Raw genomic sequence first — 17566 nt, 5'->3', positions numbered from 1 at the left:
CATGTCCATGCCCATGTCCATGTCTGGTCTGGTCAGTGATTGTTGTTGCCAGGCATGTGCATGTGCACTGTTGAGCGCCCGAGTGCCTTGACGCCCGCCCAGTGCCACTGCCACTGCCCCGGCCCATGTCCATCCACCCAGCCCTGACTCTTGACTCTTTGACTCTCAAGTGCTGGCCTGGCGCCAAGTCCCCAGTGCCCGCGCCAGTCAAGTCACCTGCATGTCCACTGCTGCCCCCCGGTCCGCCTTAGCGTCTCATCTGCTGGTCCTTGCCTGTTCCGTACACTTGAGCCTGCTTGGCTTTGCTGGAGGCTCCAGAGATCCGGCCGGTCCAGCTTTCCCTGCCCTGCTCCAAAGCGACCATTGCTCCGAAGGCTGGTCTGGCGCAAGCAAGCCAAGTCAAGGCAAGCCAAGTCTGCGTTTTGACTCCATGATTTTGTGTGGATGGTACCTGGCTTCTTCGATGCTCATTGACCCGTGCCAGCCTTTTTTTCACCTGTTTCTCGTCTCACTGCCGAGCCGAAAATCTCACTTCTTGTCACCACCTTTCTGTTTCCCCGACAAAGGCGTGGCATCTTCCTCCAGTCACCTTTTGGCCGCCGGTGTCTTGTTTTTTTTTGTCCTTCTCAAACCATACCTCGCCATTTTCCTTCCACGGACTACAGCAATAACTGCACGTCCGTTGCCACTTTGGCCATATATTTATCCGTCGACCGACCCATCCCGGCATCCCACCAATTTGGCACATAATAAACTATTTGATCCAACGTCCTTGTACCCTGGTTCGACCAACAATCGGAATCGAAATCGAAAGCGATCGAACCCGCCTTCGCCTCAACACTGCCGCCAACAAGCACCACCACCACCGACCAGCCAGCCGCAGAAACCTGCGTCGTCTCCGTTTTATCCGCAACATCGCACTCGCCTCACCACCGTCATTTCTCTCGCTCTGAATTTTTCCTGCCCTGTCTGCCTGTCTGCCTGTCTGCCGTGCACGTCAGCAAGGGTTTTCGGGCTGCAGGTCACGCGCAGGACCAACTCCAAGAAGCTTTCGCATGCCTCGAGCGTCCGCCCCGGGCAAGCGACAGCAAGGCGCCTCTTCAGGTCACCGCGATTCGAAACACGACAATGGGCTTGTGAGTCCTGCGAAGCGCAACTCTGGTAGAAAGAGTCATGGCCAACTCGACGGCTCTGCGAGGTCCGCTGACCAAAACGCAGGCCACGCAGGGCCGTCCCCATCGCCACCTCTTCTCCCGCTGCATGCCACTCGTGCCAATGGACCGCCATCCAAGAACAGCCCTGACGCGGGCCTCGAAGCTGGCTCTGGCGACTTCATGAGAAGAGATTCACTTGGCACCTACTCCGAAACCTCGTCCGATTCAAGCCATTCCCACGCTGGTGCCAATGGCCACTCCGCCAGCGAACCTGGCCACCGCCAGATCGACCTCAATGCGATGAAAAATGTTGACGTACACAAGGATTCCGGCCCTATAGAAATGGCCGTCACGGTTGTCAAGTCTTTGCCTTTGCAAGACACACTAGCCATTCTCATCATCCTCATGCACGTCCCCTACATGTCTCTCTCCTTCATCTATGCATTTTTTGCCCTGGTCACCTTTGTGCCACCCGTAACTACTAGGACTGGTATGAATATCAACTTGGCCGAGATCTTGGACAGCCACTCTCATACTCTAAACTTTGTCACATTACTATGCATAGATTTCTTCTTCTTTCTGATATGGGTGTTTTTGTGGCAACCCATACAGGACGGTATCCTCGAGTTCGCGAAGCCAGTCATTGCGATCACTCTTGGTGGAGGCACCAATGCAAAGGATGGCACCTCGAGGGGCGTTACTACATGTTTTACTTGGATACTTCTACATCAAATCATTCGCGCAACTCGGTCTCATTGGGCAAAACTGGCCCGACATCTACCTGAGGATTGGCCGCTGCCCACATTGCTTAGCCAGTCGTTGGAGCCCAAGTCCGCGGTGTATGATAAGAGAAGCACTCACGGATGGATCCAAAGCATATTGGCCATGCATATTCTCACTCAAGGCATTGTTCGATACGTACGGGAATGGTATTTGAAACGCGAAAAGTACAATACGGCGTCTGGCTTGAGCGACCCTGAAGCAGCGAAATCGCCCTCCCTCGGCAGCTCCTCTGGATCGGTAGGACCTGGCATCAACAGCTCTCAAACGGCAGAGTCGAGCAATGACGCAAACCAAACAGGAGGCGATGCTGAAGCTGGTGTGACCCATCCCCCGCCGACGACGACAACCATGACCACGACGAAGAAACGGCGGAAGCAAAATGCGCAAGTCCGATTGCAACAGCCATTATGGGCTGCTGTCGCTAGTACTAAAATTGTGGTTATGAAAGAAATGGAGCTGTCTAAATCAGTTCCTGCAGATTCGAGGACTAATATTCACACTAATGAAGGCGCGGCATTTGAGAAAAAGGATGGCCAAATATGGATATCGTATATTGGCAGCGACGAAGTGTGCTTCAACACTAGTTATTTTCCGGATTCTAAACCAGACATGGTGCAGGAAACGACCCGGCCCAACGGGCATTCAAAGGCAACGCCGGCAGGGGTCGACTCATCCAAACCATTTTACGTCAGGATAAACAACGCATATTGGCAACCAACACGTATATTTCCAATCAAGGAGGCGGTGGAGGACAATATTGACACAAAGGATGGCAAAGACGACAGGGAAGAGAGGCGCATTCGTTGGACCGGAGACATCTATGGACTACGACCGGCCTCAAAATACGTCTGTGAGTTTGTTGACGCGATAACCGGTACCATCATCTTTTCCACCAGCATACGCACTGTAAAGGAACCTCTTCGAGAAGACGACCCCATATCACCAGTTTTCCCACCGAGTCAACAGCCCCTCCGACCAGATTCTCCGGCAACAATCTTGCGAACGTCCATTGGCGCATCGGAGGGGAAGCTTGCCGAAGAGAAGTCTCGTCTTCGGACCCTACGGAAAGATTTGAAAACCAAGGTCAACGCGGTGAGAAAGGAAAACGAGCTTGTCGACAACCAGCTTTCCTCGGCCGGCAACAGCGACGAAAAGCACAAGCAAAAGATTCGCCAGCAGGAGACTCAAAAGGCTCAGGCCGAGCGTGACACTGAAAACTTGGGCGACGAGCTGAAAAACTTTGACACGGCACCGGAGCTCTCTGATCGCAAGAGGAATGCAGAGAAGGCTTACACCACTGAAAAGAAGCTGTATGATTTGGACCAAAAAGAGTTTAAGAAGCACAAGTCTGCTCTGGACGGAGAAGTGAAAGGCAAAGACCTCGAAATGTCCAACCTGAATACTCGACGCAACAAGATAGCTACTCGCATCGCCAAGGTGGAAACTGAGCTAGACAACATTACAGACGCAAACAATAGGGGCCTTGGCGAAGCGGAGCGTCGTAACCAGCAGCGGGCTATTTGGCTTGGTAACATTCGCTCGATAGAAAACAACTATAACGACCGCGTTACCGACGTCCTCAACAGAAACGCCGCTAAAACGGAAGAATACCGGCTTCTACAGACACAGTTGCACGCTGTTACCATGTACATGAATACGGCGAACGGCATACCGGTGGACGACGGGAGCGGGAGCGGTACGGGAGAGTTGGGTCGTGGGGTGTTTCCGCAGCAGCAGCCGTGGAATCCGAATCCTGCTGTTCAGCCGCATTATCCAAGGGGGATGTGGACGGGCTCTTCCAGCGATCTGGTTCTTCCTGTGACTGCACCATCGGCACAGCCGGGTGGTTCGGCATGGGTGCCTCCTCCTACCGCTCCTCCGTTCGAGCCTCGTGGAGTCAAGTCTAGAGGCCGCAGCTCCAGCATGCTCAGTGATGTGAGTGGTTTTACGGAGCCAAGCGATGAGGGCTCTATGAAATCACCACCGGTGAGTCTTCGCAGACCCGGGGTTGGTTACGCGGGACGGAACGGCACGAGCGGTAGTAGCGCCAGTAGTGGTAGCGCCAGTATCGGCGATCCAGCGAGTCCAAGATGAGCTTTGCCGTGGGTTTCAGTCCCTCCAGCGATTTGGTTGATTGGACTATATGCGGTTTAGATGAGACGTAAATACATGTGTTTTGGTTCTTCTCTGCAGAAATTGTGTAGTTTGGAAGGTGACTGCTTGATACTCACAAGGATCTCGAGTATGTGTACAGACTTGGATGAGGATCGGCTTTATTTAAGGCATGAACCACTTCCTACCACCAACGCGACAGACGCATTTGAGACTAGCCACGGTGTGAATGGCGTTACTGACCTTTGAACAACCTGTGATAAACTACCTAGGTATGTTGGGAGACGTTATTTTGTCTAATGGGTTGCCCCGCAATGCATGAATGTTGGTGTTCCAAGTGCAAACTCGAAACAGGGAAATTGATGCTGATGACGACTGGAGACGAGGATGACCGGCTTCTTACCTACTAGGTACCTAGGTAGGTAGTTTGAGAATTCTCTTGGAAAATAAGGTACAGTATTTCACAGCGGGTACTTGCAGTGCAAAGCGTGAAATTGGCAAAAGTGATGGCTACAGATGAATGTTGATTTCATGTCTAGATACCCCGTAATCGTGTAGTTTCATGATGGACACTGGATTCAACATTTGAAGTTCAATGTTCAAATGTCAAGTTGACTTGAGACCTGACTTGACCCCAATTTGGTCAAGGTGCCAGGGGCAGGCCACACTAACGCTGCACCAAGGGTCGCGTCCAGCGACCATTGAGACGAGACGAGACCAGACGAGACCAGACGAGACCAGACACCACCATGCATGCGTCACTGTTATTAGATGACCAGATTTTACTCCGTAATCAAAGTGGTTCCATGACTGGATGGACGATCCAAAGCCAATGATGGATGGTTGCTTGTACGTAGTTTCAATATTTTGACGACTTGAACAACCATGTCCACGTCAGGTCTCAGTTCGTGTCAAGTCAAGTCAAGTCTGGCCTGGAGCAAGTGAAGTCAAGTGCTCCATATCCATCAATCCGATCCATCCAGTCTGCTCCAGCTTCTAGCACTTGAGCTCTAGCTCCATCCGCTGAACATCTAATCTCTCGACTTCGACCCTGGACATCACCACACCGCGCTTGCACAACCCGCCAGACCAGACGCTTTCTGAGCATCTCGCTCTACTCTCGCCACCTCTTCTCCTGGGGATGATGCCGGCATCGCCATGGATTTTGTGAGCAAAAGCACCCACCTCCCTTTGCCCATTCTGTATCCATCCAAATCCAAGTTTTTGGGCACGTTAGGAAGCTAACCGGAGCTGTGCTTTGATACGAGGCAGTGGTCGCGATTGTTGAGCCCCCTGGCCACAGGTACTCCGAGAAAAGACCAGGCAAAGGACCCGGCGAAGCGACTGCATCGGTTTGAAAAGGAATATGCGAGCCTGCTGGTGAGGAACCAACAACAACTCTGCAATAGGCGGCACGAGAGATAGTTTGCTCGTCGTGTCTCGTGCGGCTTTCACCAGAACTGACTGACCATTTTTGTGCAGACGACATGGCGCACGTCCTCCAACCTTTCTCGAGATAGCGACGCCGCCGAGACGCTCGAAATCCGACTCCAAGAACTCACCAATATCCTTAGCGACGAGAGTCGGCGTCCCCTCCCTCATCCGTGCATTCAGTACGCCTCCATCAAACAAATCTACGTCCCTATCGGCAAGATTGCCACGACCTCCTATAACGAATGGATCATCAAGGAAGCTGTCCTGTTCTTTGCGACCCTCATCGAAAGCGAAGAAGAGGCATTTGTTGAAAACCCCACGTTTTCTGCTAGCTTGACCAATTTGCTTGTCCGAATCACCGGAGTCAATAGCGTGCGACTCGGCCTGGATACCGAATCTCGCGTTGTCGAACTAGCCTTTAACATCACCACCAAGATTCGACTCGACCCGACGATACTGCCCGCCTGGTTTAAAACGCCACAACCTGCGACAGGCGGCTATGGCGACCGGGATCGGGATCTTGATGAGCGGGAACGGTTTGCTGGTCGAACACAACGAGTGGACTTTCCGTTGTTTTATATACTGATGGACTATATTCATCATGAAGGAAAAGTGGGAGATTTTGCGCGAACTGGGCTGTTGTACATTATTGAGGCCGCTTCGAGCTCGGCAGCTTTGGAGCAGTGGATCGTGGAGAGTGATTTGTCTACGCTTATGGCTACTGGTCTCGGTGCCTTGTATAGCCAGTTGAGTCGAAAGCTGGTCATTGATCACTTGCCCCATGATTTGCCGCCGATTCTGGCCTTGTCAGACTACGAGCACCCGACGTCCAATTACGAAATTATCAGCTCATGCTCGCCGGAGTTCCAGTCGCATTTGGAGACGTTTTTGTCCCATTTGCTGTTTTGGCAGGATGTCTTGAATCATTGTCGGTCGGTGGAGGTGAAGTCTACTTTGCTTGAGCACTTTCAAGTCATCTTCCTCCAGCAGTTGCTGTATGTTTGACTATCTGGCTTGGCGCTTCTACGAATACGATTTACTAACAAACCGTGCTAGCTACCCTTCCCTACTCGAGTCTTCCGATATCGATGGAGGTTCATCTGTTGCTGTGTTGACCTACCTACGCCGGATCCTAGAATCCCTAGATCACCCTGATATGATAAACCTTATCCTTCACTATCTGCTGGCTCTACCGGATGCTGCGCCGCCTAATAAGAAGCCTCCACCATCATTAGTCAGTGATGCTCGCAGGCGAAAGTCAATGGACCTGACAAAGATGATGGCGGAGAAGGCAGAGGAGCCAGCAACGCCTCTTCTTTTCAACCTGGTTGACCTAATTTTGTCCTGCTTGAGATCAAGAAATCAGCAAACCATTCACGTTACCCTGCAACTTGTGTCTGCCATCTTGAAGAGACACCACCGTTATGCTGTGTTCACTCTTCTAAGAACAGATGTGCTCCCGAGCCAAACCGATCGCCGTACTGTCGGTGCGCACGAGCAAGAGATTGACTATCTTGTGTCCCTTGCTGGTTCAATAGGCGGCAGAACCAACTTTGATGAGATGTATGCGGGCATTTTGAAGGACACAATGGCGCGACTAGAGAGCCATTCTTGTTCGCTGAGGTTGGTTGCGCCGAGAGTCTCGATAAATAACCACAAACTACCAGAGTTACCGGATAGCCTACCAGGAGCACCGCGTGATGTTCGCGAACACACCCTTCGCCCGGATGATCCTCTACTCAACGTCATCTTGGATCTCCTGGAAACATTTTTTGTCAACTCTGTGGAGACGAATTTATCAGTAACTGAAACAGTTGTTGATCTCGCCATTTGCGGATATATGAGCGTCGAGGGTTGGCTGGCCCGCAATCCCGTTACCTATACCTACGCGGATGACGAGGAAGAGCTGGAGCATGGTTATGAAACATCTGTGGCAAGCGAGACGGCCGAAGCGCCACTACAAACTATAGACAGTGCATTGAGCGACTCGTTTGACGAGGCTCAGCGCATGAAGAGCATGGAGCGCTGCAGAAGTGTACCCAGATGGAGAGAAGCTTCTCTCCCGCGCGTTCTTCACGTGCTAAAGCACCTTTGCGACCAGGTTTCAAGTTATAAACAAACTATACCGAGATTTGACGAACTTCTCGAGCAAAGGCGGGACGCTTTCCAAACGGCCGAATCTATGCTCGACAATCCTCCCCAACCTGTGAGGAAAGCATCACCAATGGGACCAGGAACCCCTGAACGTCCCAGTCTAGACGAGACACTACGGACTGGATCTCCATCACGGCCATCAGCCCTGGAAGGATTCGCGCAGCGTCTTCTCTCAGAACTAGGAACGCCAAGCAGGTCCGCTAGTCCCAAGGGACGCAAAGAGCAGACCCGAAGCTCGGGGGCGTCAACGCCGGGCGCTGAGCCCAGAGGACCAGAGTTGATGACACCGAAAGCCATTCGTGTTCCCCCGAAGGAGTTCCCCATGAACTACAACGATCCCGCCAAGAGCGGAACGCGAAATTTCTCCCCGGGAAGTATGCGGCCGGATATTGGCCCTTCGCCAGAGGAGCGAGACCTCGTCGCGGAAAGTCAAGCGTCTGCGTTTGCGGCCATCGACCAGAGTATTTTATCTAGGCGGGTAGGATTGCCTGATGAACAGCTGAAGCCCATTCCGCTGGATTTGACTAAGAAGGTGGAAGCCACCAAGATTGAGGAGGCGGCTGGCCTCGAAGAAAGAGAAGAGACGCCCCTCGATGTTGTTGCAGAGGTGGATGTCGAAACGCCTGGGGAGATGACGGTTTCGGTGTCACATATCCTGACGAATGTTATTATTTTTCAGAGTTTCTTGCTTGAGCTGGCTAGTTTGATGCAGGTTCGGGCGGGATTATTTGATGAGGTGCGGTATGTGTAGTGGTGAGCTGGGACGTATATATTTAATTGGAGATGAGAGTAATGGCGAGTTTGATATGGTTCCTGATGGACCTAGTAAAGGGATGGTGATGGCATGGATGGTGTTGTTTGTAGAATCGTATAATTGACCTATACCCTTTCCGTTTTGCATGGTGTGTACAGTCTGCGTATAAGGATTTGCCCACTCTATCATGGATTAGTTGCCTAGGATGGGAAAATAGTATGACCTCCCGCTGTAGATGTAAAGATGTCCGTGGTGCTGGCGGTTTGTTGGTGCTATAGTTAGGTTTGGAGGAAGTGGTAAGTCCAAGATGGGAAGTCTTGTGATGTTCTGTCAGAATGGTATGTCCTGCAATACATCGGGATTTATACTAGTGTCGGTAGATGTCATATTCGCGTTGTCTATTGTTTCCTGATATGGATGTTTATAAAAGTTAAACAAGTGACTGTTGTAGATGCATCAGGGTGAGGTTGATTCGATTACTGGGAAACTCCTGAATGGATAGGCAAAAGGATCATTTCATCGTGGTGGCATACATCCTGCAACTACAGCACATTTACTAACCAAGTTACTCCGATGAGATGCGTTGCCCGGCCTAATATCCCTAGACAAGAGCATGACAAGCACAGAACTATGGTTTCATGAAACTTATATTGAAGTCGGTTTGGCTGTTGTAGGGCATGGCCTTATTTAGAAAAATACTCGGCTTCTCGGCTGTGGTTTCCCGATGTTATTTTACTAGACCAACTTTTAAGTTACTACGACAAGACTCGTTTGTTACGAGAAGTATTCTTAAACGCAAAGAGAGTCGATGCAGCTTCCAAAATCTCAAGTCTATACACTGAGAAATTGACAGAATTGTGCTTTTGCAGATCAGTAAACACAGTCTCTGGGGCCGGATCACCGCCTAGATGGCAGATTGCATGGCAACAAAGATGGCCCGAGCAAATTGCAAGCCTGGTTGATGGCGAGCATAAGATGTTGGACCCCTCATGATAGGCAGCATTATGCATACAAGGTGGTGTGATGGATTAACTAACAATTCGCTGCTGCAACTCGACTCCTACTTCCATGTTGGGATGGATGCAGTGCAAGAGGGTCGTATAGCCCATGCTGCGTTATTCATTCAGCAAGTTCGATGCAAGTAGTATTGTAGATGTCCAGGCTGCTACGATGCTCATTTCATTTGGAGAAGTTGCCCCCATGTTCTTCAAAGCTGCTATTCTTATCAACCTCAGATTTAAGCTCGCAGTGATGACCTTCTGCGATGCAGTATCATCAGAAGATACAACAGAGAGTCGCATGCCCTGACGATCAAGGTAACACGACAGAAAAACAATTTATTACCTCAAGATATACGAAGCCATGTACGCTCCATGTCCTCTACCGTGTCAATGCAGCAGCAGCTCCAACAAGTCCATTCGCAAGACTACCTCACCGCATGATAATTCATTCACAGTCCTACCGTGGCTGGCTGCACGGCTCGTCAAAGGCCCGACTGGGAATACATCCGATGACTTCCATGCGGAGTCGACGACCAAACGAGTTTGCCGCTCGAGTCAAAAGAGAGCTCTGACATGGTGAAGGTCAAGGCAATGTAACCCCGCGAGTTGTCGTCGGTCACAGCGGCGTCATAGCGAGGATACAACCTGGCGAACAAGACGGTGGTCAGTACTGACGGTCTGGTTTAGCGTTTGCAGGGCTTCCAATCATGAATGGTTGTCGTCTAGTCACGAGCCCACGACGAACATGGCAGTGGGATGTTGAATGTTCAGTGTTGGGTCTAGTTCGGGGTTTTTGGGTGTTGACCCTTGTTCGATGGGATCGGAATCGCCAGAATGCTACGCCACGACAAACGTCGACCTTGTTGTTTACGCCTAAACTTGTTGGTACTCGACATGTGCCGTCTGACGAAGATGCGGGGAAATCAGACATGGATGGAGCTTGGGCTTGGCTTGGGCTGGATGAGCTTGATATTCCTGGGTTTTGACATTTGCGGGGGATGTGGAACTTGTGGATACATATTTTGATCCATGTCTTGAGTCTTGACTCTTTACTCTTTGGTCCTTGAACAAAGGATGTGTTGCTTTCGGCGGGCCGTGGTGCTTTGTTGGTATTGTCCGTGTAAGACAGGCGGAAACAAACTTGGTAGGACCTGCAATTTCGCTGGAGGTCCATCTGCAGGGAGGAAAGAATCATGAGATCGAGGTAGGAAAAGTAATTGTGAGGTGCTTGTGCTCCCTGCTTACACGAATGGTGTTGTGTTTTGCACTGCGGCATATTGCTTTTTTGTGCTTCCGGAATTTGGGCGGGTTGCGATGCGGATCACGATCAAAATCAGCATCAAGTGCCGCGGTGGCTTGCCTTTCTTTTTTCTTTTTACAGCCGCATTTGCTTGGCGATGGATGGCATCTCCGCGTGCCTTTGGCTTTAGCCTATTGATGGCGGTTGATGGCTATTGCCGATGTGCCTGGCACACTAGATGTTATTTAACAAGTCTGTTCAAATTCACTCTCAGTTGCTGTAATTCTATTATCACCGAGTGGTAAAATTACATCTTTGAGGCGTACTTAATAAGTTGTTTAGTAAGACGCCTTGACACACGCCAGCCATGGCTGCAAGGCGGACAAGGCTTTGTCTTGCAATTTCCATCTGAAACCATATGCCGGTTCTTTTCAACAGTTACGTAGTAATTCTTACTCTCATTTACCACCCGTGTTTAGCTCATTCCGGCCCATGTCACGCTGCTTTCCCCATTGCCGAAATGGTCTCGCATTGTATCCCCAATTGTTAGCCATCTCCTCCAGTTTCATCCCACCACTTCCCACGGCCCTTGACCAGTTTACCACGGTGCCGCCATTTCTCTTGATCTCGACGTCACCAAGCATTTTGTAAATCCACTTACACGAACCAAAAGTTTAACACCCCTGGTTCCTTGCTCAGAGTTCATGAGACACAACATATCGCCGCATCATGCTCATGCCTCCTCCCCCCCCCCCCCCCCCCCCCCCTCTTCAGAAACTAGAATGCAAGACCCCCGCGTGGTGGGGTTGTAGATAATGTCGTATTCTACAGATGACATACATCAGATGGGAGTTCGGGAAGATGAGAAGAGGAGTTTTGCTCGGAGTAGATGTACCGACGGGTTTGTTGTCGAGGGGCATGGATAAGTTTGTGCTTCGCTTCCGCCTAGTTTGTCTTGGGTGAGGACCCATGTTTGCTTCTATTGTCATGATGTATTTAAAACCACGTAATATCCCTCTATTACTCTGCGTGGCGCCCAGTTAGCCCTTGCACCGGTCAGAATAGACAAGTGGCAGTTGTTCTTGCCAGTTTATACCGCAGTTCAACTCGGTTGTGGTGACAACAAAAGTCAAACACCAAACCCCGATTTGTTTACTTATACTCTACACCCGGTAAAGCACCAAGCTAGTATCTGTTTTAAGTACAACGAAATATTTACAATGCGCCTTCTACCATTCTTGGCGTTGGCGCAAGCCGCGCTCGCAGTGCCGTTTGAGCTACACCACGACGACCTCCAACACCGCGGCATGCAGCACGCAGACATCTTGGCGGCCAGAAAACTCCCCGACGCATCAACTTTCCGCAAACAAGCCAGCACTGAAAACCGAAACTATTGCATCATTGTGCCGGATAAGAATGGCGGAGATGACGCACCCCAAATCATGGAGGCGTTGAACAAGAAGTGTCGTTCAGGCAGTCTCGTCTTCATGCCTGGGCCAACGTACAATATCAAGACCAACATGACGACGGTGGATATGTCAAACGTCAAAATCTTTTTGTTTGGCCGCATGCTCTGGAGCACTGATATCGACTACTGGCGCTCTGTTTCCATGCCCATTGGCTTCCAGAACCAGAGTACAGTGTGGTACTTTGGCGGTGATCGCGTCACCTGGGACGGGTACAATACCGGCACGCTTGACGGCAACGGTCAAGTGTGGTATGATTGGGCAAGGTCCCAGGGAAATCTTCCGCGACGACCTATGAACATCAACTTCAAGAAGTTGACCAACTCTGTGATCAAGAACTTGCGCTTTGTGCAGAGCCAGATGTGGACCATGGCGATTACATACTCCAAAGGCGTGGAACTCAACGACATTTACGTGAATAACACGTCTACCAGCCAGTGGAGTACGCTCAATACAGATGGCTGCGACACCGTGTACTCGGACAGCATTACCTTTCGGCGGTGGTTCATCACGAATGGTGATGATGCGATTGCGCTCAAGGGCAACTCGAGCAATATATCCATCTTCGACAGCGAGTTCCGCGACGGTCAGGGCGTGGCGATCGGTTCGATGGGGCAGTATAACGGTAGATTCGAGTATATTACCAATTTCTACGCCAAGAACATCACGCTCGTGAATACCGCGCACGTTTCCTACCTCAAGACCTGGGCGGGCGTCTCGAGGGGATATCCACCGAATGGAGGAGGCGGCGGCGTTGGACACGCTACGAACATTGTCATGGAGGATATCAAGATTAGCAAGTTGCGCCAGCAGCCGTTTTTTGCGTGGCAGTGCGAGAATTACTCGGGCTGGGCGGGCAAGGACTGCAACTCGTCCAAGTTTAAGCTGGAGCAGGTGCGGTGGAAGAATGTAAAGGGCACGGTGACGAAGGATGTTAAAGATATAGGGTGGTTTCAGTGTAGTGCTGGTGCGGGAGGTTGTGATGATGTTGAGGTGGCGGATGTTGATGTTTCGGTGGTGGGTGGTGGGAAGTTGGATAAATGGCATTGCGAGAATGTTAATCGCAATAAGGGGTTTACGTGTAACGATCCTCCGAAAAAGTAGGTTAGTCTGATGGTGTAGTTGTGAGTTTGATATTGTGTTAGTCGAGTATACATAGGTAGTATATATATCTTGCATGAGAAACTCTTGGATGGCTCCCTCTGAGACTCTACGCCTTGGCTGGGGTGTTTGTAAGGATATTTGCTTGAAACCTTCGATGTTAGGGATGAAATAAGAAATTGGGAAGTAAGAGTGACTTGTTCTTTCGTAACCGGTCATAGATTACGGAAGCAGATTGGGTATTCCGCTTAACATGGAACTTCATTTGAGTTGTTGACGTAATAATAAAGCAGAATATGATAGATGAGGGTGAATATGCTCATGGGCCATGAATTAATACCTATGTATCGTGGCCACCAAATGTACAAACCGCATCAAGTTGCCTTGTCTAACATCTCGTTTCAGGATGCACGGTAAGCAACCAACCTTGGCAGATTGTCTCCCATATTCTGAGCCTCATCTCTTCCGCCAAGGATTATACGCGCGACTGCCAGCCGTAATTACCAATACTTACCAATAGTCTTCCGAGGCGGCTGGTAGGTGACACTCTCACAGGCCTCTGCAATCATCTAAGCGTGCCATTCAGAGATTGCTTTAAAACGAATTTAGACTTGCGGGATATTATATCAAACTTGGGACAAGGTTCTGGGGTCTCAACGCCTCATTCGAGAGCTTGTTTATCCTGGCGAATAATAGCTGGCCTTGAGAATGACATCCAGACTTCTTTTGGAAGCTCATTTAGCTCGCACGGGCCAAATAATAGATGCGCCACAATTCCTGTTGTAGAAGCTAGAACACGAATAGAAACAGCATCTCTGGAGCGCATGCAAACCTAAATATGGGCGGCGACTTCATCAACGACTTTGTTATGTTGGAGACAAACAGCCCCCAAGAACCCTATGTTCTGATCCAGCAGGTAGGAGAAAGCCGTGCCAACAAATGCTGATACAATCTTCGACCAACAACCACTTTACTGCTGCCCAGATGATTGCCATTCAGCAAGAAATACGCATATGTACCAAGACAAAGAGATTTGACACCTGGCTGAGATTTCAGGGTCGCTCGTGTGAAATTCTGCACTTTCCCATGTCAAAGTTGCACCACTTCTCTGTGTAACTGGCTCTCGCTCCATCAATGGGCGAGTGCCGTTCGTTATGGAGCTGGGGTAAGGATATTGATATTCCAGTTACCCGTAAGAAGCGGACATGCAAAGGTTTACTTCCCAGTCTTCGGAGGGAAGCTAACGAAGTGACAGGCAGCAGCCAACAGCTAATTCGTGAAGAAAAGCTTCCGAATTCTGGACTGGAGGGTTGTTCTCAAAGGTCAAATCCCCTCTTGTGACCACCAGGATCTCGGCAAGCTGGCGCATCAAGTGCGGCCGAGCTGTAAGGGTGTGGCCATGGCAACACAGCGTCAATCTCTCGGGTTTCGTGTTGGAGATGCAAGCTTATAACAACATTACGGTACAATACAACGTTGTACAGGGTGGTCTCGCCCCTCTTACAATTTCGCAGCCACTGACCAATCCAACCCCCGGCCCTCCATTTGAGACAAAGCGACTTTGGCGGCTGGAAACAGTTGCATCGGAAGAGTTGGTGGCTGGAGGATGGAACTGTCAGTTGTGGTAGCTGGTGGAGACAAGATTTACGGGTGTTCGTCACGGAAAAGCTGAAATTGGCTTCTTCCACTTTACGATTCATCGAGAACGTTTCCTGAGCGAGAGCTGGCTGAGCAAGGTGAAGTTCAGAAACCGATGCTGAATCCTGATTTCGGCTGCGATTACCCCGCGCCCCGTCAACTGATTGGTGCGGAAGAGGAAAAGTGAAGCCAGCCAAGGCTGGCTGCACCTTGGCGGGTCTCTGCCCGTGGCGCCGCTTTTCAAGCACAACAGCCCTGGTTCCTCGGGTTAGGACGTGGCGCTCCAGTGCCGTGTGATGGCAATTGCTGCGTTGTTGCCAGAGGCGCTTTTATGCCCCTGTCAAGGGAATGGGCTTGGAAAGGCTTGATGAGGCTTGCATGGCAGGGATGGTAACTGCGCCTATGACGACAGTGCATTCGATTTGCTCCGAAGGGACGGAGCCACATGAAGAAACAGCAGTGATGTTAGACTTGTATTGTCGTTTCGGGGGATATCATAAGATATCCATTCTGGGGGCATCATCAAACGATGCGATATCCGCGCCTTTGTGCAGGAAATGGTGGGCCACTGTCGCTCGTTTCAATGCAACCGTATGGAGCAGTAGCGTTTGTATCAGGGTCCTTTGCCATGTGTTTAATTGTGGTGATCAGCCCCCTCAGCTCTCCGCTGATACCCGTAATGGACACTGATCTGGTGCGACTTGGAAGTAATTGGCCAACAAAAGGCTTTGTTGCCCAAGGATGTCGTGACTTGGAGTCACATCGGACCTTCTGTGGAGAACGTTAGCCAGACCACCTGGAGGAGCCTTGGCCAACAACAGTCTTTGGCGATGAGCTAGAGGGCATCTGACATTTGTGCTGTCTCGACCACATCCTTGGGAGAGACGCAGTAGCATCGTCTTGAGACCCCAATGGACGGGAAGGTCTCAATGCGAACAATGAAGTGATTAAAGCGCTGGTAGTATTCGAGTGAAGCCTGCCGTCACTGGCCAATCCCAACATGTAAATGATGGCCGGCCAGGTAGGTTCACGGACCTTTTCCGAGGCGCATATGACTCCTATATCGCAACTCCGAACTGTTGGTCGTCAACACAAGTTGACGAAAAATTGGGAGAATTCTCGGGCCGGCTAAAGAAGTCCGAATAGCGCGTGACGATGTCTGCATTATCCAACTGCGGAAATTCAATGCCCCGTTGGGTGTCGAACTCCGTCTTCCACGGACATGAAGCGTGGAGGTCGTAATTAGCCAGACATGTCCATGTCCGTGTTGAGAACGGCTCAACTGGCGAGAAGACCGACTGTTAAACTGGGAGCCTTATTTTCGTGGTGTCAACTTCAACTGCATCAAAACCAGACGACATTGGACATGGAACCTGCCTGTTCTCCATGCGGTGGGTGCTCCTTCCTCAAGGGCGCTGTGTTGGCAGCCATACAGAACTTGACCTGATCAGACAATCCCCGGCCAGATGCAGGCTTCACCCGAACTACTTTCTTACCCTCCACCTGATGGTTTTTGGCACCAGGCTACTGTCAACCAGTCTACTCAATGTCTAGTCTGGTTTGGTCAAGGTTCAAGACTGTATTCGTATCCAGTCACAAGTGCTTTGTTTCACCAACCTTCAAAGTTATTTTCCACGTCCACTTCGTCTCCTCGCTTCCCATCTGTCGAACCAGACCATCCACACCCCCAGGCTCCCCCCTTGTCCATCCCCGCTCTGAGTCTTCCTTGCCGCCCCCATTTTCTCCACTCCATCCTTCACGCCGACTGCCTGTGCTCGAGCAAAGCTGACAGTACAAGCATCACAGAACAACTTCCAACGCCGACTAAGCTCGAGGAGAACACTAGCACCGAATCAGCATGATCCGCCAAACTGGGCTATTTTAGGCTTCACACGGCCTCCGCAATAGGACTTGTGGTACAAATGATTATTTGAGGGTGGTACTGTGCAACTCTGGCCTTCTAGGCTTCGAAACAACCTCTCCACCAATTGCTGGGTTCCGTAATTACCAACCATCAACAAAGAGTTGTCAATATTATGTTGTCAGCCAAGGCGCCAGAATCTTCAACTTCGGCGTGGCGCTGATTACTATTGATGTTGGATTTTCAACAACCAGAAGTGACGGTAATTGTGCAGTCTCTCTTGTTTGTCAAGCTCTGGCTTCTGGTCTGGCAACGTCATCCTTGGCGCCAATGCGGAAGACAGCCGGGGAAGTGGAGCGAGGCGTTGCTGCGCGAGATCCCACCGCCAGGGCTGCAGACGACTATTGCTGGCCTCGGCCGAGTTGAAGCATGATGGTGTTTGTGAGCTCAGCACCAGGAGACTCGGTATACTTCGAGATCTAAATTACAAGAGTCGACTTGGACCGGAAGATGTTAAGGCACACCTCTTCATGCACCAAAACGAAACGACTTTTCAAGCTTTAGGAATAAAACATGGTAACTGTGTGCTTGTGGCCAGGAATCAGTGCTGCCTTGGATTAGCTAGGTGGTGGGATGATCGGGGTACAAATGCCGTTCAATTTTTGCCCCGAGATATTCTGAGAGGACGACCAGCACGGATACAAACTACTCCCTAAAAGGATGACTTCTTACAGTTAGCAGCATATTCTTTCGGTGTGAATGCACTGTTTGCCGTCGACTTGGTCGCCTCATGACCATGTCACACTAGACATTGCTTCGTCGTGGCGGAACAAGCATCCTCCGCCGGCCTAGAAGCTGCAGCGATACC

The 17566-nt window shown here is 50.6% G+C and overlaps 2 protein-coding genes across 2 annotated transcripts; both read left to right on the top strand.

The window, feature by feature from the left end:
* Nucleotides 1–1055: 1055 nt before the first annotated feature.
* Nucleotides 1056–8388, top strand: VFPPC_07886 (ubiquitination network signaling protein; the record flags this gene model as incomplete). The annotated part of the gene is made up of 3 exons (XM_018286681.1): nt 1056–3923; nt 5532–6478; nt 6540–8388. The coding sequence occupies 3 exons, from the start codon at nt 1056–1058 to the stop codon at nt 8386–8388; spliced, it is 5664 nt and encodes a 1887-aa protein (XP_018143408.1).
* A 3464-nt stretch (nt 8389–11852) lies between these two features.
* On the top strand, nt 11853–13202 carry VFPPC_07883 (glycoside hydrolase family 28; the record flags this gene model as incomplete). The annotated part of the gene is made up of 1 exon (XM_018286680.1): nt 11853–13202. The coding sequence occupies one exon, from the start codon at nt 11853–11855 to the stop codon at nt 13200–13202; it is 1350 nt and encodes a 449-aa protein (XP_018143407.1).
* Between the last annotated feature and the right edge of the window lie 4364 nt (nt 13203–17566).

Source organism: Pochonia chlamydosporia, chromosome 4 (assembly GCF_001653235.2).
Source record: "Pochonia chlamydosporia 170 chromosome 4, whole genome shotgun sequence".
Classification (NCBI taxonomy): Eukaryota; Fungi; Ascomycota; class Sordariomycetes; order Hypocreales; family Clavicipitaceae; genus Pochonia; species Pochonia chlamydosporia.
Note: the sequence above shows the minus strand (reverse complement) of the source record. Positions and strands in the feature narration are given on the sequence as shown.